Raw genomic sequence first — 21,626 nt, 5'->3', positions numbered from 1 at the left:
GGTTTCATGCCATCAGCTACTGAGAAAATAAACAGAACATTTAGCTTACCATCCCTGTTGGACAGCAAACATACAAGGCCATTGAGGCATGTGTCAGTCACTTCAGTGATGTTAGTTGCGCATCTGCCTATAGCCTGAATTGTAGCTGCAGCAAACTGTTTATCTTGGCTTTTCACGTAAGTCTAAGGAAAAAGGATTTTTATTAGTCAACGCATAACTCTTGTCAAACAAACACCATACTATCCTCATAGGACAGACATATTGTACAATAAATTCAACCTAGAAAGCTACATTGCACATTAGTAGTCATACTTTTTTCACCTTATTGTCACTTTTAGAAGGTATTTCCTTGCCAGCTTTGGTTGCTCATGGCCATGCAAACCTATGATTTCAAGAAGCTTGGGGCAGGGGGCAATTAACCAAAACCAGCAATTAGTTTGTGTGCAAGGTTGGTGGAGTCAATGAGCTCTCTCTTCAGAGAGGTTTCAGTTCATTTAACTAGGGGCATCTGTGAAACTATGAATAACCTACCTGCCTGAGAATCAGTACCTTTCAGAGAAATCCAGCCAGAGAACTGAAGCAATGAAAACAGATGTCATAAGCAAAGAGGAAAGAAAGAAGGACAGACACCGTTTCACAATATAGGCAGAATCTTGCTGATACACAAAGATAATGGAGACAATACTATTTCATCAAATGACTTATGGAAGTGAGGTTCAGCCATAAATGCTGATGGCCAAATATTGCTAAAATTAAGATCCTATCATATAGGATACAGTGTCAGTCAAGTTGGTAGAATTTGTTTTGCAGAATATAGAATGCTTGAGTTTTTGCCACCACCCAATTTTTTTTTGGTAGCTGGAAAGAGAGTGAGAAACAAAACGTTGAAACTCCTCTCCATATACAAAAAGCTCCATTATCCATCACAATATTTCCATTTTGAGAACATTTTATCCTGGAAAAGACTTTTACTTGAAAAATTTAAGCCTAAGAATCTAAAAGAAACATTCAATAATGGCAAAAGAGAGCATTTCACATTAAAAGAGTATACTTCTCTACAAACCTGAAATTCTCGAAGTAGAGTTGATATGTTGGCTTCATTTGCTAAATTTGTCAAGATTTCAAGCTACGAGAAAAAAAAACTAGATATTTTATCAAGAGCTAAAATATTATAAACAGTACCGCATGCACACTATACTTTCATTGTATGTAAGTAAAAGATACTACTATTAAAAATACCATTCCGAATTCAACAGAGTATACCACTGTCAGTATAAATTGGCACCAGCATTGCACTCAAGAGGAGTATTTTCCTTGCTAGTATTCACAAAGTTTTCAAAGCAGGACGGTAGGGTTCAGTGATGCATTTTCTATAAGCTCTAGCTTTAGTGTTGCACTGTGTATCAAATGGACTTGAAATACTTCTGTCAGCATGCTTTCCAATGTTACACAACAGGCCTCAGCATGTGACAACTAGCAAGTGTAAGAAGAAATAATGGAAGTCACAACTGCAGATGGGGAGAGATAAATTGTTTCTTATATTCAGATGAACTGTAAAAAAAGACCCTTAAACTCAGTAAAGAAACACTTGCATCTATGAGATTTCTCAGATCTTAATCAACATCAACAACATCAGACTGTGAAAACTCTCTTCTTTGTTCCTGATGAACAAAAGGATGATATACAACACTTGGCATATATTGTTAAGATGCTATACTTGCAGACTGTTTTACCTTTGAATAAAGTAAACTGAAAAGACAACCCTGTCTCTCCAAAGAGAAGTCATACTCAGCAATCTGGTGGTATTTTTTGAGTTGGAGGCAGCCAGAAAAGGATACTTAATTGATACAGTCCACCAGAACTTCAAAAACAGTTTGGTGAGATCTATAACCAAAGGCTCTTAAAGATAAATAACTAGTATAGCATAGAAAGCAAGAGGATAATTGAAAAGATGAACAGGCAGGAAAAAAGGAGACTATTTTATAGTACAGGATGGCTATCAATGGAATATCACAAATATCTCTGCTAGCCTTTTTCATATATGAATTATGAAAGTAATGAGAAGATAGGTGACAAAGTTTTAACTGATGCAATAGTTTTTCATGAAATGAAGACAAAGGTTGACTAAGAAAAGCTGCATAAAAGGTCCAAGTAGTAGGGGACTGGTTAATAAAATGGCAAAAGAAATTTCAGCACATGTATCTGCAAAGTAATGTTCACAATTGTGTACAAACCTGACCTGTAAAGAAAATGACAGGCTCTGAGATGATTACAACTAAATATAACCGAGAAATTGAGATTTAAACATCTGCGAAGATATAAGCTCAATGCTAACCAGTGATCAAAAAGGCAAACTTGATGTTGGGGAAGAAAAAAGGAACAAAATAGAAATCTAAACAGCACAGTAGATGAATTCCAGGGTGCCCATACATCTTAAATACTGCCATGGGTCTCATCATTCTGTCTTATAGCTAATATGCTGGAACTACAAACGTAGGAGATGGAGAAATCTACACACATAACAGTTCAGGTTGTCCTAAATTTTTCAGCCATCAAGAAACAAAAGAGACAACGAAAGGAAAAATGCCAATTTCTACTTCTCCACGCCTTCCACATTGTATTATCAATTAATATGGAAATTTAAATGGATCAACTTCAATTATTTTGGGACTGACTTTTCTTGGATAACAGTAAGGCATTCCTGACAGCATTCCTGACAGTTATCATAATCATTAAATGTGAAAAATATTTTTTACCTCAAATTTACTTAGACTTAATGTTATACATATAAAAACACGAGGGGGTTGGCATAGCCATCTTGGACTGTACCCCTCTTGAACATATAATGAGGGTGCAACATGCATGTAAAATGAAGATAAGAAAAAAATAACGTTTCTTTCAGAAACTGTACCTTCCACTCCTAAACAGAAGTGCCTAAGACAACCTAAAGGAAAACAAGAGAAAAGGCACATAATAGTAGAGAATTTTTTAGCTATTGTTTTGTCAAGGATTTCACATTTGTTAAAGAATAAGAACAGAGAAACAAGAAGACAACAGTCAAAAAACATGCACTGAGATGTGACCTTGAGGAAAGCCTAAAGTACTTCTCATGTCGAATGCTGACTTCAAAGGGAATTTGGGACTCTAACACTGCCCCATTTTGTACAGGGGAAAGACTTAAACTCCATTTAAGCTAACAGTATTAAAGACTCTCTTCCTCGCATGAAAACAGTCAAACTCTACAATGTTAGAATGGATAGTTGGATAAAAATTGTAGTGCTCTCTATCACTGAAAAGTCTTAAACACTGTAGTGGAAAACACAGCCCATCTGCCACCTGCAACACGGTAACAAGAACTTTCAAGTAGCCTGACAAGCCCAAAGGACACTGGTGGACTTAAATTAAGCGCCACAACTCTGTATTTCTTAGCGAAGAAAAGAAACCAAACAGAATGAGCTGTGTCATATCAGTGAAAAGGATTTTATCTTCCTGTTGAAAACTGATTAGTCCAGCACTATACAGATGAATTTGTTTTTAAACTCACCTTCAGTATTTTGATCATAGTTGGATCAGTTGATCTAACATAGAAACTCTTCAGAAAAGGTTCAAACATACCCTGAAAATCAGAACATATTTATGTAGCTCTCCTGTGTTTCAAATACAATATGATTTAGAAAATTCTAAATAGGGTATACCTTTCTCTGAATTGACATAGTGGCAATATTTTGCAGAACAATATACTGCACCTCCCTAGAATGTGAAAAAAAAATAAGAGTCATTCCACAAAATTAAAGACATATAGAAAAATGAAACATGGCAAAGAAAGTCCAATTTTAGTTGAATGCCAAGTCAGTTATACATTTGTTTTGGCACAAACATTGAAGACAACTGCTACAAGTTCATCATCTGCTTCACAAGAAGACACATGAAACCAGGTTTTTATTTTTTAAAATGCCAATATGCAAAAATATTCACTCACATCAGCGTAATGGTGCCTCTTGTGGACCTTGGGTATTTATTTAAACCAGAAATCCATTGATCATTTTAATATCATGAAAATCACTTACAAAAACCCTACATTTCAACCACCTTCTTGGAACAAATATTTCAGGATGATACAGCTGGAGAACAAAAACATACTGCCTTTATCCACAGTGTTGAAATGACTGCATTAATTACAAGAACAGTTAATCCTTGCACAATTAGCAAGAATTGCTATGACTTTTCGGGTCTTAAAAAATTTTTCTAAAAATTCTCAAAAAGGGCTAGGGTCTCCTGTCACTTAAGGGTTTACACTGGCAGGCATACACATCTATCAAAAAGCAGCACTTTTACATAATAGTCTTCCTAAGATACAGACAACAGATTTATGTAATATTCTTAACACAAAAACTTTAAACATGATTGGAGGGCATTCTCATAATTCATGTATTAGTTCAAAACCTCAGCAGGAGTGAGAAAAAAGAAATTTGAGTACCAGTCTAAAGCTTTTAAACTGCAGAGTTTGTGCCACCAATTGCTTAAAAACTAAACAATGATTTACACACAATTTTTCTGAACCATGAGTGCTCAAACCCTGCATGCTGCAAATACATCCTAATAGAGAAATCATCATGCCCATTATCTCCTTTTACTCAATAGCTCTAAGGTAATTACAACTGTTGCTTACAAAGAAAAGTAATAATAGAGATGTACTTAATATCTTTTAAACCTATTTTGTGTAATTCTTACATAGGTACATGGAAATAATCAGCTGCACATGATGAACCAAGATTGGAAATTGCTATGAAATGCTCTTTCAGGTACTCTCACCCTAACTAGATTATAGTTTAGTTGACATTAATTTAAAGGCCATAGGCACATAACTTCAAGGGCAAACAGCAAAAGCTATTTCAAAGTGGCTCTAATAGCAGAAGTGTTTCACCCAGAATGGTAACAGAGAACACACAAGCCATTCAACATAGGAAAATCAGAAGACTAGTGACATTTTAGGCACTAGTTGAGGGAGAGAAGTGACTTCTCTTTTAATGACATTGGAGTATAAATGAGTATATTACTTGTGAGTATGAGTTTAACTCTATCTGTTTATATACCAAATTGCTTTAGCCATTTTACTTATCTTTGTACAGAGAATGGGAAGCATAGAGAACTATAAAACAAAACACTAAAATAACAGTGATTCATTCTTACCTGAAATAAAAGCATGAAAACATAACCCAATTTTACTTCTTTACTAATTTTTAAACGACAAAGATATTAGCCATGAGTAAGCTGCAGAAGTTTACAGAGAAAGAGCTCTATGATGACAGAGCTTACAAAATTTAAAGTACCTCTGAGTAATCTTACCAGGCATAACAAAAGTGACTTTTAAAAAAAATCTTGGTGTATGTTTGACACAAACAACGAATTTAAAATGTAAATGATTCTCATAGCAAAGTTCTAAACAAAAATACCAGGTATAGCTAGAAAGTTATTCTGAAAACATCTTAATAGTGTCTCATATATACACGGAAGTTCAAAATCCAAAAACTGAGCAGGGAAAACCCATTTCTATGCAGCAAATGGGTAGAAGTAAATTTCCAATAAATTCCAATAATTAAAAAAAACCAAGACCCTAAGCAAACCAATTAGTACTGCCTCTATTTCAATACTAACAAGGTAGCCATGATTCTTGTCAGAATGAAAGTCATAGGAATGAAATACAATATTGAAGGATCCTGGATGTGGTAACGAAAATGATGGAATTACTTTCAATTATCCTAATTTTCTGAGTAAAAATGAGCATTACAGGACAATTTTAAAATGAAACCAATAGTGAAACAGTTGCTTTCTTACAACTATGGTTAAACAAGTATGCACAGAAGTTCTCACAAAAAATTAGTAATGTTAAGTATGGACTTGACCTACCTATTACTACGGAGTAAACGCACCAATGACTTAGAAACAATACCAGCTTCTGATTTTGGTGCCAAATGCCAGTAAAGTTGTGCGACTGCCATTACCACCTAAAAGAAGAACATTCAAAACAACATGTTAACTTCAAATCGTTCATACATATCTATCATATTTGCTACAGACCTGCAGAACTACCAACTCACTCTTTTTCAGAAAGCAAAATGCCTATCTGCAGTCTTTGAGATCAACAAAGCAGACTGAGGAAGAACACCAGAATTAATATATTTTTACTAATTAAGTACCTTCACTTCCTCCCAGTGTTTATTGTATGCCATAATAAATAGAAGGTCATAGGAAGAGACACAATGAGAGGGAAAAAAGCACATAATTCAAATTGTAAAGATACCAATATCATCCCTAACAAGACAGTATTGCTAACATCAGCTGTACAAATTAATGAAGAAATATTCTTCAAAAATTCTGCTAATGTTGTGCTTTGACTTTATTAATACAAGTTCAAAATCCCTCATTATCTATTATCTACTTTCCACTTAAAATATTTCACTCCATTATTCTATTATGTAATTTATAAAACAACAGTTGCCTTTACTGGCAACTTTTAAAGTATCAAATCGAAAAAAAGTAAACACTACAGGGCTGTACACCAATATCCTGGCTAGCAAAAAGCAAAAGACAGATATATAAGCAGCTTATGTTGCCTATGAGCCAAGACTGGAAAGTGCTGTGAAATGCACTTTTATTTTTTATTTTTCATACTATTTTTTCTTTTTAAGTTTTCTTGTAAGTAAAAGACAAAATACAACCTTTATTCTAATGAATATGTCATGTCACAACCTTTCCTACAATACCGTCATGATAACTCTCTGTTTCAAACAAATCATAGAAAGGAGACTCCAAGTAAAGCCATCATGATGGTACTTCACCTGGTATCTTAAATCTTAGTATTAAAGAAACAGAAATTATTACTAAGCAATAAAAAGTGATTAAAAAATCTGAAACCAGGAAATAACCAAAATATTTTTAGCAATACAATACAGGTATCTTTATTACAAAGAAAAATGTATGGTCACAAAGAAAGTAATTAATTTAATTACTTACAAGTAATTTACTTACAAGTAAATTCTGTATTTGAATAGTATGAATTGTTACACAGGTATGAATATCCATGTAACAATTCAAAGCAACTGAAAGAAGCATGATTTCACTTCTCAAAGTGCCCTAAATATCTAACTGTTATATCGGAAGTTAAAGATCATAAATATGAGAACCAAGACCATATTTAACAGTGATAAGAAAATTATGGAATGTGAGCAAAAAGTAACTGAACCTGTTCTCAGCGAAGTATGATGGAAAACATATCAAATGCACCCGTTCTTTATGCGAAATTAGGAAATATCACAGTCATCAAACAGTGATTTCCAGCAAAAAGTTCTAAAAACTTAATCAATTTGTTTCCAAAGTCTGCTCACAGATTATAAGTGATTTTGAGGAGTCAGACATTAGGAATCTAGAAGTATTTTCCAACAGAGAGCTAAAACCTGATCTGCTTAGCTTATCAGGAATAATTGCAAGGTGACTTAATCACGGTGCAGTAACTGTTTTTGCAGTGATATGAATACTCACTATCACTGGAAGACTTTTCCCTGAAGAGAGGACAAGCTGAGGTTAGAAATAACATTCTGTGATCTGATTAACATCACAATGATTCACCACCAGCATAGCTTTTTCTCTTTCTAAAAATTTACCCGTATTTTAAAATTTCATGGAAATAATGTAGATCATACAACAGTCATGATGTTGTATCTATCCTGCAACCCCGCCAAGGTAACACCACTATGAATCTGGCTTGGATTGACAAAATAATTCAAGGTGTATATTGTCTACTTTTAAAATGTGAGACTCAAAAGAAAGAACAAATTAATGAATCAATAAAAAGTATGATTTTCTTGGTAGATCTGTACCACTAAAACAGTTTGTGCCATCCTAGTTGCTGAAGGTTTTAGCATTAAAAGCTAGCTATGGTATAGTCATCACATGCTATTTATGTTGGATTCAAATGTTCTCACATTTTTTGCTAATACTTTGTTTATCCATATTATTTGGAGCATGTACCACAATCAGTGCACACGTTTGCTTACAAGCTAAGTTAAATTTGAAATAGCTTCTCCTAAAGTTACTAAAGAGTATTATCACACTTGTAAAGAGATGTAGATTTTACTTTTCAATTTCCTAAATTTTCTAAAAACATAGATACTTAGTAGTTTAACATTTTAACGAAAAAGCAATTTGTCATACAGCAGCATTTCGGCTTTGAAGCAAGGGCTTTGTATTTCGTAACAGCAGCCTGTGATCTGGGTCCATGGTATAGGTGCTTTTCAATTTCTGATCCTTCTCCTTCTGTTCTTCATCAGATTCATAAAAATTATTTTCATTATATTCATCCACCACCTCATCAGCCTACCAAAAGACAAAATGACAAAGGCATACAGAGAATCTTTGAATCAACTTGTTTTATTCACTAAGGAGGTAACATACAACATCACAACTGCATGCAAGATTTATACAATTTTTTTGAAATTAGCTCTTGGCTTTTCTACCCATTTGTTCAAAGCAGTAGATGTAGTGACATGAAAACAGATTAACAACATATACAAAATTTCCTTAGAAATAAGATGAACTGCCAAATGAAATATTTTTATTATTATTCTATAAACTATTTAAGGTATGCATATTGGTATTTTTTGGACTTAAAGCCTATGAGCTGAAAGTGACACTTCTGAAAACAGTCTGTTGCTTACAATTCCCTCTTTTTTTGAAAACAATGCAAATATGTGCATTCTTCCCTTTCTAGTAATATATAAAGTATTTGTGAAAATAGCAAATCTGAAAAAAAGGGACAGGGTTCGTTTATCTTAAAAAATTAGGTGGGTAAAAGGTATCTTGAGCCTGGTCTTCTCTGATGAAGTACAAATCCTTGAGCTGTTTAAATAAAATTATGAATTATCCACATAACATCACTTAAAAAAACAATACACCACTTTGAAAGAATTCATTAAATTTGAGATATTAGTAAACTGGGCCTTTCATTTACTCCACAGAACTAAATAAAAGAATATAAAGGAACACATCTTACACAAACATGATGAATTACAACAAATCTTAAGATTTCTGATGTTGATACAAAAATAGATAAAGAATACAGTTGAAGTGTTTCATTATGCTTAAATTTAATTTGCATTTAAAGTCCATAAACTTAAAGAAAACTAAGATAGAAACTATCAAGATTAGATTAAAACGGAGTGTCAGATCTCGGAAGCTGTGGTCTGGATTACCAATATTGAGAGTACTCAATGTTAAAAACCTTTTCTTAAGAAATAAGCTACTGACTTCCCCAACTTGTATGTCTGCACTCCTAAATTCTTCCATCTCAATCTGTCACCAAAGCATCTCATTGCGACAAAGAACATAACTGGGTAGCTGGAGCAATTCACGTTACAATGGGCTTGTTGGTACCAGATATCGACTGTACACATAGGTCTGCTTGCCTGCCTTTGAAATCTCTGTCAATATCTAAAGAATATCCAACCCTACACAACAGTTTAAAGTGAATTACTTAATCCATATACCCAAATGCTGTTTTTTTAAAAGACATAATTACTTTACAGTAATTATAGATGATAGTAGCAAAGTGATCAAAAGCGAATGGAAAAATAGCTAGAGATTAAAACAAGACACAGGTCTTCAGAAAACCATGCAAGGGTAACTTCAACCCTTTGCTGCATGCCTTGGTCAAACCTCAGTTGTAGTAAAAGAATCCATAAAAGTGTCTTCAATAGAGGTAGGTGGCCAGGGGGGAGGGAGGGAAGAAGTAACAATGAATCAAGGTGGTAATTTTGTAGTGGTTTTTATTACAATTTCAAAAGATACTGAAAATAAAAAAATGAGAAGATATGTGAAGAGAAGTTTTAGTACTTGATGACACTTCTCTCAGTGTTTTACAGAATCCATAGCAAACTCTTGGATTTCCTCTGCAGTAGCAAGTGAAGTACTTTAATTTCCTTACTTCTCTTTCCACAAACCTTCGTGGCAGTCACGTATATAAACTAAAAATTCAGGATGCTAAATCGAGACTAGTGGTAAACGAATTCCTCTCTTGCCTACAGGATAGGCAACTTGAAAGCAAAATTCTTAAATCACGGTGAGTCACAACCCTGCACTGAAGAAGCTTCCTCTAACACGGGGAGGATAATTCAATCCTCATTGATTCAGTCTTCAGCACCCCTGCCTTGACTGCTAACAGACATGCACGTCATGAACTCAACTGCAGAATACTGAACTCAAGAGGAATACAGAGTTTGAAACTGTATTTAACTCATTAATAACTGTTGCACAGAAACAGCCTGAAAACTCACATTTCTAACAGGTTTTTTAAAGACTTCTTAGAAACATACTTGGAGCCCAGTTCCAACTAATTATAACACAACGTATGGCTCTTATATAACCACTTTTAATTTAAATCTGATTGAAGTCTTTATATTGAATCACCTGCTTCATAACCCTGCAGCAGAAGTATTAATGTGGTCTTGTCATATATTTTATTGTAAATTCATAATATTCCTCTTCAATCTGTTAAGATCCGGTAGGAAATAACTGTTCCAGAAAAAGGATGATGATGATACACAAGGAAATAAGTTTAATGAATTGAAATTCATCAAAATTAAGTTGATGAAGTCTACTTTGTCAGAATTTGTAGTCACAGGGGCCTACTAAGACACCAAGAACATGTAATATTGCAAGATTGCCACATTACCACGGAAAGGAAGGGAAAGGAAAGCAAAGCATTATGTATGAGCCAGAAGACTGCAAAACAAAAATGTGTGGGCTTCTTGGTGCACAAGAATTGTTGTTTCAAATTCTATTAATCATCTCACACATGGAGAGCAGTTACCAGGCAATGTGAAACACTCACAACTCACAACACTCACAATCCTAAAGCCTCAAGCTGAACTATATTCAATGTCAAAGTGAGACAACTGTACATTTAGAAGCATAGACTCTTCAGATCATTGAGTCCAACCATTAACCCAGCACTGCCAAGTCCAGCACTACACCATGTCTTTTAAGTGCCCGGTCTACAAGTCCTTTAAACACCTCCAGGGATTCTGACTCTACCACTTCCCTGGGCAGCCTATTCCAGTGCTTGACAACCCTCAGTGAAGAAATTTTTCCCAACATCCAATCTAAACCTCCCTTGGTGCAACTTGAGGCCATTTCCTCTTGTCACATCACTCAACCCACACCTGGATACATCCTCCTTTCAGGTAATTGTAGAGAGCAATAAGGTGTCCCTCAAGCCTCTTTTTCCCCAGGCTTAAACAATCCCAGCTCCCTCAGCCACTCCTCACAGGATTTACTCTCTAGACCTTTCACCAGCTCTGTTGCCCTTCTCTGGACACAAGCCAAGCACATCAGTGTCCTTCTTGACTTGAGAGGCTCAGAGCAGAATTTGAGCTGTGGCCTCACCAGTGCTGAGCACAGAGGGACAATCACTTCCCTGGTCCTGCTGGTCACACTGTTTCTGGTACAGGCCATGATGCCCTTGGCCTTCTTGGCCACCTGGGCACACTGCTAGCTCTTGTTCAGCCACTGTCAAAGAGCATCTCCGGGTCATTTTCCTCTAGGCAGTTTGCCAGCCACTCCTCCAGCCTGTAGCACTGCCTGGGGTTGTTGTGACCCAGCACTTGGCCTTGTTGAACCTCATACCATTGGCCTCAGACCATTCCAATCTGTTCAGATGCCTCTGCAGAACCTTCCTACCCTTCAGCAGATCAATACTCCAACCCAACTTGGTGTCACCTGCAAACTGACTGAGTGCACTTGATCCCCTCATCTAGATCATCAATGAAGACACTAAACAGGACTGGCCCCAATGCTGAGCCCTGGGAAACATCACTGGTGACCAGATAACAACAGGATGCAACTCCATTCACTACCACTCTCTGGGCCCAATCCAAGCCTCCTGGTATTCTAACAAAGGGGGAAAGCCTTGTGCAGAGATCAAAGAAAGGACCTCCATGCTCAGCAATTGTGCTAGGCTTATTCAGGAGAATAGCAACCAGAACAGTATGCCCTTTATCTTGAACTTCAACCAGGAAAAAAAAGTATGTTTGGGGTATAATGGATAACATATGAGTGGGGTATAAAATAAGCATTGATAACACTAATATTTTTACTGCCAGCACAGGACTGAAGATAAGACTCTTACATTTGGGAGATGAAAATCTTTCAGTTTTAATTATTATTGTTGAATCAACAACTGACGGCTTCTACAGATAATTTCCTACACACTTCCTCTCCAATCTTCAGTATCTGTAGTGTACCTACACTAAACTGTAGAAGAAACGCTAGATACTGGTGACAATGAAATTTTACTTTCACAGGTTTCGAATTAGAGCTCAAACTGATGATAACAAGTACATATCAGCAACTTCATCAGAAAAAAACCCCAATAATCTGATCCTTTTTGACAAGGGAGACACAGCATGGGAATCTGGGAGGAGGTTCAAATCTTCCTTTGCTTTCTCTGGTCATTTCAATCCCTTTAGATGCAGTTTCAGAGTTGATTTAAGACTAATCAGTCCAACAGAAGCCTTTTTGTTTGTTTTTTTAAAAGCATGTTTTGTTTTCACTAAGATCGGTAAAATTATGTCTCACTTTGTGGTCATAGGATCACTGGAACTACTGGATTTTCTAAAGCACTAGGTGGTAAGGGGAGAAGAACAGGACAGTGGCAGTCATTAGTTAAACTGCATTAAATACACTTAACAGTTTGTAGTAGCACATGATTTAATTGTGCAGTTAATAGCTTTTCTAAATTGCAAAATTACTAAAAAGTTCAGAACCCTGGGAGAATAAAGTGATTAAAAACTGAGACCACTAGCATTCCAGGCTAGGAATTGCAAATAGACTCTGTGCATTCCCCATCTACTGTGATTTATTCACAGCAGAGGAGTATTTTAGTGTGAAAGAACATGCATTAATTCTTTCTTACATTATTTCAGACATACCGTTTAGGGACATCATAAAGTATTAACAGTTTAAATGAAGAAATTGACAGATAGCAAATTCCATTAGTGTGTTTTTAAAGTCCCTAGGCAAATGAGCTAACACTTAACTGAGATTTTGCTTGAAGTTATATCTAATATGGCATAAAAGTTGAGAATGTTAATTCCATTTAGGAAAGCATTCACACATTATGTGAATGCTACAATTACCTCCAAACAGAGCTTCACACACCCGTAGACTGAGTTCAAGTAAACCTTCAATGACATCTGAAGCATGACCTCATTATATTTGCCTACTTTACCAGCCTTAACTCCATCTTGTATTGAAAAACTGATTCAAATATTTGTATTCCTAGGTTAGGTATAACTGAAGTTATAGAACTTCAGTTTCTCTCCCTGGATTCATACAGAAATACACTCACAGCTTCTTTTTTAAAGGCCTGCAGCAGAATATTTGGCAGGTAAGATTTTAGCTGTCTTCCAGAGCCCTCTATAATATTTCTAAGAACCGTTCTCAAGAGTTTGGATAAGCTAGGTTTTGAAGGTAAGAAGAGTTTTGGGATTATTCACTAGTCAGCAAATCTGACCAAATACCAAAACCACCTTAGCCCACCAAGATCAGTAATCATTTGCTGTATCATGAACAGTATCCTTAAAGAAGGAAAACAGTACATAAGGTAAAGAATAGTTTTCTACTTAAAATATTAATATCCGAGATAGATCTGAAATTTCCATATTGTGTGAGAACATGCCTAAATCCTTCCACACGCTTCACAGATGGGTTTCAGAATACCAAAATGGACCTGTCTTTGATCTATCAGAACAAATCAGTAATTGCTAAAAGTCTTTGATATCTAAGCTACACAAAGGAACTAAGACACCTACATAAGCTTGAGAATTCGACTGTGGCAGGTGAAATTTAACATTAAGGTACTTTCACTCACATTGTTCTTAGCTTAACTTCTAGTATATATAAAATATAAATCAAATTTCATGTGTGGTTTACTAATAATATTCTCATCTATACAATACCCTGTACAATTCCAGTGCAGATGTACATGTTTATTTCATTCTTAAAAAAGTCCCACAATTTCCCCATACAGTAATGAATATGCAAACTCATTTATTACATGAAATACCCTTTAAACTGCTCAATCCAGCCTTAGAGTGGCTTTTAAAAACTCAGTCAATAACATAGGTTTTAAATACAAACTCAAAAAGGTAATGAAATAAAACAATTAGTGAAAAACAAAAACAAAAACAAAAACAAAAACACACAAAAAAACCAAACACAAAACCCCCAAAACAACAAACACAAAACATTCTTCAGAAAGCCAATATTCATAAAAGTTTTATACTACAGCTTTGAGACGAGGATTGCACAGGTGGAAATTTGGGGTTGAGGTCCACTGAACAATAAATTTTTCCCAATATATCACAATTACAGTAACATCTGTGCTAAGTAACTTCACAGTAAACTACGGTGAAAACTGAAGAAGTGTTCATTCTCGTTGCTCTAAGAAGCAGCAATTAAAGTCTTGAACTGGTGTCTAAATATAGGGTCTAAGACTTAAATATGCTGCAGTAATGAACATCTTTCTGCAGCAGCCCCAAAAGCCCAATTACTGTTGTAACAAAGTCTTGTGACACTTGCAGCTAGAATTAAAACAATCCATTATGATTTTTGGATCACTTTCATTTATTCAAAACAGTTCCATTCTCCTCAAAATGGAAGTGAGGCATAAAATAACTTTCTTACCACAAAAAAAAAAATCTTTCAGTAGTGTGTGGAAAAGGCACGATAATGACAGTGCAAAGACAAAGAGAGATGAAAAGCAAAGAAGAAAAAAAACATGTAGAGCATAATAAGAGAGGAAGCAAGTACAAGGAAGAACAGGAAGGGATAAATTAAATATTGCAAAATAAAATTCAGAAGAAATAAAAGCGAAGGAATTAATTAAAGGAAAAATATACCATTTGCTTGTAGCTAAAAGTTTACAATTTTATTTCTCTCAAGTCCAAAAATTAAAGTGGATTTGAAACTTTTATTCAGATGTTTGGCTAAGTGCTTGAGCTGCTTTTCAGTTTTTTATGATAGTTAAGGTTTAACATCAGTTTAAACATCTGAAGAGGCAGTATAAGCCATCAATGTAGCAAGCACATATGAACCAACTGCCAAGCAAGAGTATTCTTCCACAGGGTTGCAAAATAAATGAACCACAAAGAAAACCAGTTAATTGTTAGTTACTGCAACCAAAAGAAGGGTACTACATGCTCTAGAATTAGTCACCACCCCTCAGGAGTTATAGACAAGGTATGGAGGAACAGGGACCTCACAGATCTTCAGCCTGTACAGAACTGCTTTTGTAGTGTTTCAAGTATACACTCTAGTTACAACAAACCATGTATACTTACTTCTTAAAGCAAATCACTTCCTTCTCTCTGGGAAAAAATGGATGCTTTTAAATAAGTAAATACAAAGAGAACATTTCCCATATATGCAAACAGACTCATATCTTTATTTTTAACTTTCAGGTAGCTTTAGGATTGTTTACAGCTACCAAAATGTTTATCCAATATTTAAACCATATTTGGACTACAGTCCTAGCTCTAGACGTTAGTTAGGAGACTCAAATTTTCAAAACACTAAATTATCTGAAATCTTTGAAGAATGCTAACTGTACGTGTACTTAGACTGGCAATCTGGAAGGTGGAAATTTGCTATCCTTACCTGACAGTGTGCCCTGCTCATCTAAACATCATCAATGGACATTAAATTCTTCTTTACAGGATTTTTTTCTACTTCATTCTAATGCCTAAGTCAACAAAGGAGTTGAAAGCATCTTAAAACATCTGTTGATTCACTTTCAAGTGATATTTTCACACTAACTGGTGGTATACTTATCCTCTTATCATCCTTTTATCATAAGGACATGTTGCTACAATTCAGGACTAAGTTACCCCAGTCTTCTTGTCTGGCACTTTTCTAACCATGAACTGGAACAAACTCATGCTTACACTGTCAAAGAGATGACTGATCCAAATAATTTGCATTTTTTTATATTTACTGTTCCCAGTGGTCCTTTAGAGATCTGCCATAATCAATCAAGAATTCTATCTGATATTACAAACAGAAGTGTACAGGATCAGATTCAGGAATCTAAAATTTTCTCAGAGTAGAGGTCTGACCTCCTACAGGTCTTTCTCAAACAGTGGAAAAATTAACAAAGGTTTACTTTTGTAAAGGAGCTAAGGAAGCTTATTTTGCAACTCTTCTAAATATCCAGAGAAAATCCTGGTACAACAATGAAAAGACCACACAAGTTGCTACACAGAGAGTAATACCCCAAAGAAAGATGCCCAGAACAGAATTCATGAATACTTTGGCATCCAGGAAGGCCTCAAAGTAATTTAACACAGTATTCATTTCATATTGCTTACACAGTTTTCTATGAGTAAGTAGCATTCAAATGGTCAAAATTAAAGCCAGAAACTGTGGTGGCTCATGGGGATCTGCAACATCAGATATTTAAACTAAAAATTGCTAGCAGTGAGACAGTTAACATTTAGATTTCTATAAAAATATTTCCACTTCCTTCTAATTAATTTTCATCTCTGTAAGTCAATAATTTAGACAGAGATAAAAACAATTTTAACAACTTATTTGTAACAGATAGCTAGACTATCTCTTATCCTATATATAAATAATAAAAAGAACCTCATCTAGAGTCAAGAAGGCAAGACTACAGCACTGGATGGACTACACAGAAACTGCTGGTCAAATCTGCAGGAAAGTCAGGGGTTGCTTCCTTAAGTTGAGTAGATACAGATGTCCTAAAGAACTTGCCTACACAGATTCTACTCACTGCTGCTATTCCACTGCAAATCTGTCATTGGACTAACAGAAACCACAGCAATATACTTTGCTGCAAAGATACATGGCATTTTTATGTACAGACTGTACTTCTCTTATGCCAGCAGTTAGTGTCTAGAAGTCACAAAGCAAAGCAAATCAGGAAATTAATGTGCCTGAAATTCAACCCTCTCTTCAGTTTTTCTTCTGCTGGATCAGTTCCTTTACCCAGACTTCCTTACAAACACTACCCCTAACACAAGGGAAGAGAGGGGGAAAATGGAGTAACAGTAGAAAACCAATAATGCTCCCTTTCAATGACAGAAGAGGCTATTATACAGTGATCATGAAAATAGTCTTAGATTGTATTCATAATGACCATAAAGTTTTGCTTAGAATTTCAAGTAATCAACTTCTCACAACCCACTTGAGGTAATTTTTTGTTATAAATCCATGTGTTAAAATGTTCTCATCTTATTAGGAAAAAAACCCCCTATAATTAACTACAGGAAGAAACAAAACTGCTGTGACAGTAAAATAGCTAGCCAGTCCATTTTATGACCCAAATGCTTCACTAAATATCTTCAAATAAGTGCCTCTGATATTAAACACTAACCCCACTTCATGCATATCTAAAAGAACCTGGCCAGGGAGTACTGCGCTCTCACAAAAAGGGAGCAGTAACTGAATCCATACTGCCCTGATTCAGATTGAGTATTCTAATAGGTGCATTAAGAATGGAAGAAATAAGTAGCATAACACATAAGTTCACTGTAAACTAGCTTTCCTAAATTTAATCTTTTGTTCATATCACCCAAATCAGAGTTAAGTAAATCTACTGATGTATGTGGTTTTCTGGTGTCTGAAGAGGACAGCTTAGTGGAAGCTGAAGGTGAGATGAGTGCTTTTGATCTCTGGGAAAGAAAATTCTCTGGCCTCACAATGTTTTAGGGCAGTGGAAAAAAATAGAATAATCAGTGAAACTATCATCTGATATATCTACAAAGAAACTTCACTGAGGTCTACAATGGACTGTAGATGATATGTCAGTTCAGTAATACATAACATACCATGATTAACTTTATCCTAAAAGTATGAATGCTTTTCTGAATGTTTCTTAAATATGTAACTATTCATCTTCTTATTGTGGGAGAGCATAATAAAACTTCTAGATCCTCTACTGAGAGTTGGAGAACAAAAGAAGAGAAAGGTATATTCAGGTAGATTCATTATTAAATGAATGATATACATACAAAATATTTTTAAAATATTTCAGCTTGTTTCATTTTTACTACTTTGTCTGGGTAACCTAGTTAATAGGAGGCTATTACCCTGAATACACCTTTCCATTCTGTTCTCAGCCTCTCAGCAGAGGATTTAGAAGTTTTATTAAGCTCTCCTGCAGTAAACCAGAAGAACTGATTCAGGATGCTCATTACACTGTTAACAAGTTTTACAACAGTTAAGGATAGACAGTATTTCCTATGTGCTGTGCTTGAAGCTTTATTGTTCACAATTACAGTTCACTCAATGTGCACCCCAACATGGGGAACAACAACAACAAAAAAATATTTAAAGCAGTATTAGACACTGCTGAGCTGACTTAAGTAGCCATTAGACACTGAATTGTATCACACATAACCATGACCTTTATGGAATACACTAAGAATTCCTCACTAAGAGATACTAAGAAAATACCGCAAGAGCAGGAAACATTGTAAAGCATTTAACAAAAGACAAGAGATCACAGAACAGCTGAAGTCAGAAGGGACCTCAACATTTTGTCAGAGCTATCAATCAAAATAAATATTTTCAATCTGTTTCTTCCTGTAATTCACAGAGAGCTGGGCTCCTTTTCACAATTCATGGTTTAGGGCATATACACATTCAAATACTTCACATTTTTCTTGTAAGATTCCTTATTCTTTTAGATTATTTTCTTCAGGCTGAATTCCTCCTTCCCTCCCTCCCACGCCATCAGTTATTCTCAGTAAATTCTGAGCACTTTAAATTGAGCAATACTTCTATAATTAATCCTAAAAATGTAAGCTTCTCAGAAGTCCTTATCAGCAACTTTGTTATAATGGAAGTCCATGATCAATATGAATTCACCGTTTTTTTCTGATCTTAATTGAACATCAAGAGAGTTTATTTATGTAATGTTCAATTGTCTGAAATGAAGCTGAGCAGCCCTGAGAGTCACTGTTTTTTTTTGCAAGACTACACTTCCCAGCTCCATTTTGCTCTATACAAAGACTGTCAGCACTTCTGACCAAGTCAGCTGTTTTTAGAAGACACCCCTCCCAGATGGGACATGCGCTTGGTGTTAAATTTATGCACCAGGACAGCTGAAGCAGCCACTATCTCCTGCGATCCTTATCTTGCAGAAACAAGAATGGCTGAACAGCCTAAAAATCAGTTTCTGAGCTGCTAGACTGCAACTCAATGTATTCATTGAAATCAACAACAACTTTATTTTAGAATAAGCTGCAAGCTGTTATCGGTCAGGAGATGTTTGCAAACAACTTGGCAGTCCCAACAACTTCTGCAACAAGAGCAGGGCAAAATATTTATGCTGGAATTCATCACAGTTTTATCTGCTATCATGTATGCTGTTTCCCAACAAACTTGAAATTGTTTTTGCTGGTTCTAATCCCAAGCAGGTATTCCCAATATGAGTGCCATGCTCTCATTCCAGTTAACACATGTTACAGCTGAATATAATTCATACAGAAAAAAAGGTTATTCTGAAACTGTATTCACATGTAACTACTTTAAAAAACATCCTTCAAGTACTTTCAAACAAATAGCATAAACCAAGGATATTCTTTCTCACAGCATTTACAACTGGAATTAAAAATTATACCCTTCAAAGAAGCTAAAAATAGGAATATAAAACTAAGTATTCTTCGTTAATGGGTAATTTGATTAAAGTTTTGTAACACCTTTAAGCATATTGCTTTAAAAAAAAAAAACAAAACACTTTCTCCATAACTGGTATGTATTCCAAATTTTTCCTTAGATTTCTAAATGCAAAAGAAATCAATTCAAACCATTACACCATTACTTGCTAGGAATTAGCTCAATTTGAACAAAAGCAACATATGTTTCTCGAAAAGTAAGGTAAATTTTATTGAATAAAAATGCAAATATGCATTTTAGCAGCCTCGAATTTATTAATCTGATAGGTTTAATTTCCATTTTCCTGTATCAGCTTTATTTATAAAGTGTCGTGCCCTATAAATATGCTGTTATTTTCTATAGTCAAGCACCCTCTTAACAAATCTTCTCATTAATATGTAAATTTAAAGTCAATCGGTCTTCTCCCTGACAGCGCCATGAATTCCTAGTGCACTGTATAATCGGCTTTGACTTGGCATCCACTATTTATCATCAAAGATGTCAGTTAGAAAAACTATGGAAAATGCACTGCAATTGATATGACTGCAATCTACTTTGTCAACACTTAATTGTTCCTCAAATCATACATTTACATATAAACAGCCTAAATACTGATCCATAATGATGCAAATAAACTAAATTAAAAATCTCTTCTACTGCAGAAGATGGCCTGTTGTATGATGAGTTCATTTAAGAACCTATTGACAAAGGCACGCATTTCAACTAGCACCACAACAAAAAAAATTCTGTTAATTTAACTCCTGGGGAGGTAGATAAACTAAATTTTACATCGAAGCTTTTGAAAGTGGAAACAAAGCGTTATTAATACTATTCTACTAATGACTAATTTTAGGTTGACGCTGTCAGTATTGTCACACAAACCTTTTACAATCCTAGAGCACAGGCCACAGCAACAACTGTCATCCATCCAGTTTCAGTGAAAAAAGTACATTAGAGCCTTAAAGAAGGAAAATCCCATTAAGACCTCCAACCTCTCAGTCCAAGATAGAAGTTCATCCTCCTCTTCTAACCTTCCTTTGTCCAATCACAGACTAAAGCTGGTTGAAACAAATTGTAGAACTGTAGCTTTAGGCAAAGCAGATTAACAATTTTGATTCTTTCTAAATGTCGGAGGGAAGAATGAAAGTTGCCTTCTTCCAAAAAGGAACATGCAGTAAACACTCTGCCTCAAGGACATTAGGAAAATATATAACCTAAATCTCTCATAATGTAAAAATACTTTCCTTACTTTAAGCAATTTTCTGGAAAAATGTGTTTTTATAAACAATGTCATTTTCATCAGAAACAAAAAAGAGTGTTTCAGAATCTAACTAGTAGTGCAGAAGTATGATTCTACTTCAAACATTTTTGTTGTTTGTTATAATCCCTCCTTATTTAAGAAGTGAACATAACCGTAAACTAAATCAGGTTGAAATTAACTGTTTGTCCAAATACAACTCCTTATGATTATTTTCACATAACAAATTATACATATATTAACACAGAATGCCATGGCATTTCAGTCTTGATTCCCAGGCAAATGGTATTAAAAGACAGTTTGAATGAATTCAGTGATAGTTGGTGTCATTCCCAATTCCAATGCTGAAAAAAGAAATCTTTAAAAATTGTTAATATGCTAATTACAAACCACAATAATCTGCACTGAAATGTACATCTTTAAACATGAATGGTTTTCAAATTAAATGGTAAAACTTAACATTAGTAATATCCCCAAGCCTGTAATAAACGCAAACAACCAGAACTGTGGAGCAATTTTATACAGTTCTTTCCAGAAGTACTCTGTCTTCTAATTTAAATTGTTATCCAGAGTTAAAACCCTATTGAAGCAATAGCATCAATTTCTTGAGCTGTGCCCTTTTTAGTTGTAAGAA

The 21,626-nt window shown here is 35.0% G+C and overlaps 1 protein-coding gene across 4 annotated transcripts in view; it reads right to left on the bottom strand.

The window, feature by feature from the left end:
* Positions 1-21,626, bottom strand: part of AP3B1 (adaptor related protein complex 3 subunit beta 1) — a 148,929-nt gene that overhangs the window by 90,145 nt on the left and 37,158 nt on the right. For all 4 annotated transcript variants that reach the window (XM_032675689.1, XM_032675687.1, XM_032675688.1 and 1 more), the window contains exons 8-13: positions 8,212-8,373; positions 5,908-6,005; positions 3,696-3,750; positions 3,545-3,616; positions 1,064-1,126; positions 50-182 (exon numbers count right to left, since the gene is read on the bottom strand). In XM_032675689.1, the coding sequence (XP_032531580.1) occupies positions 50-182; positions 1,064-1,126; positions 3,545-3,616; positions 3,696-3,750; positions 5,908-6,005; positions 8,212-8,373 (583 nt within the window). The remainder of the gene's footprint in view (positions 1-49; positions 183-1,063; positions 1,127-3,544; positions 3,617-3,695; positions 3,751-5,907; positions 6,006-8,211; positions 8,374-21,626) is intronic.

Source organism: Chiroxiphia lanceolata, chromosome Z (assembly GCF_009829145.1).
Source record: "Chiroxiphia lanceolata isolate bChiLan1 chromosome Z, bChiLan1.pri, whole genome shotgun sequence".
Classification (NCBI taxonomy): domain Eukaryota; kingdom Metazoa; phylum Chordata; class Aves; order Passeriformes; family Pipridae; genus Chiroxiphia; species Chiroxiphia lanceolata.
Note: the sequence above shows the minus strand (reverse complement) of the source record. Positions and strands in the feature narration are given on the sequence as shown.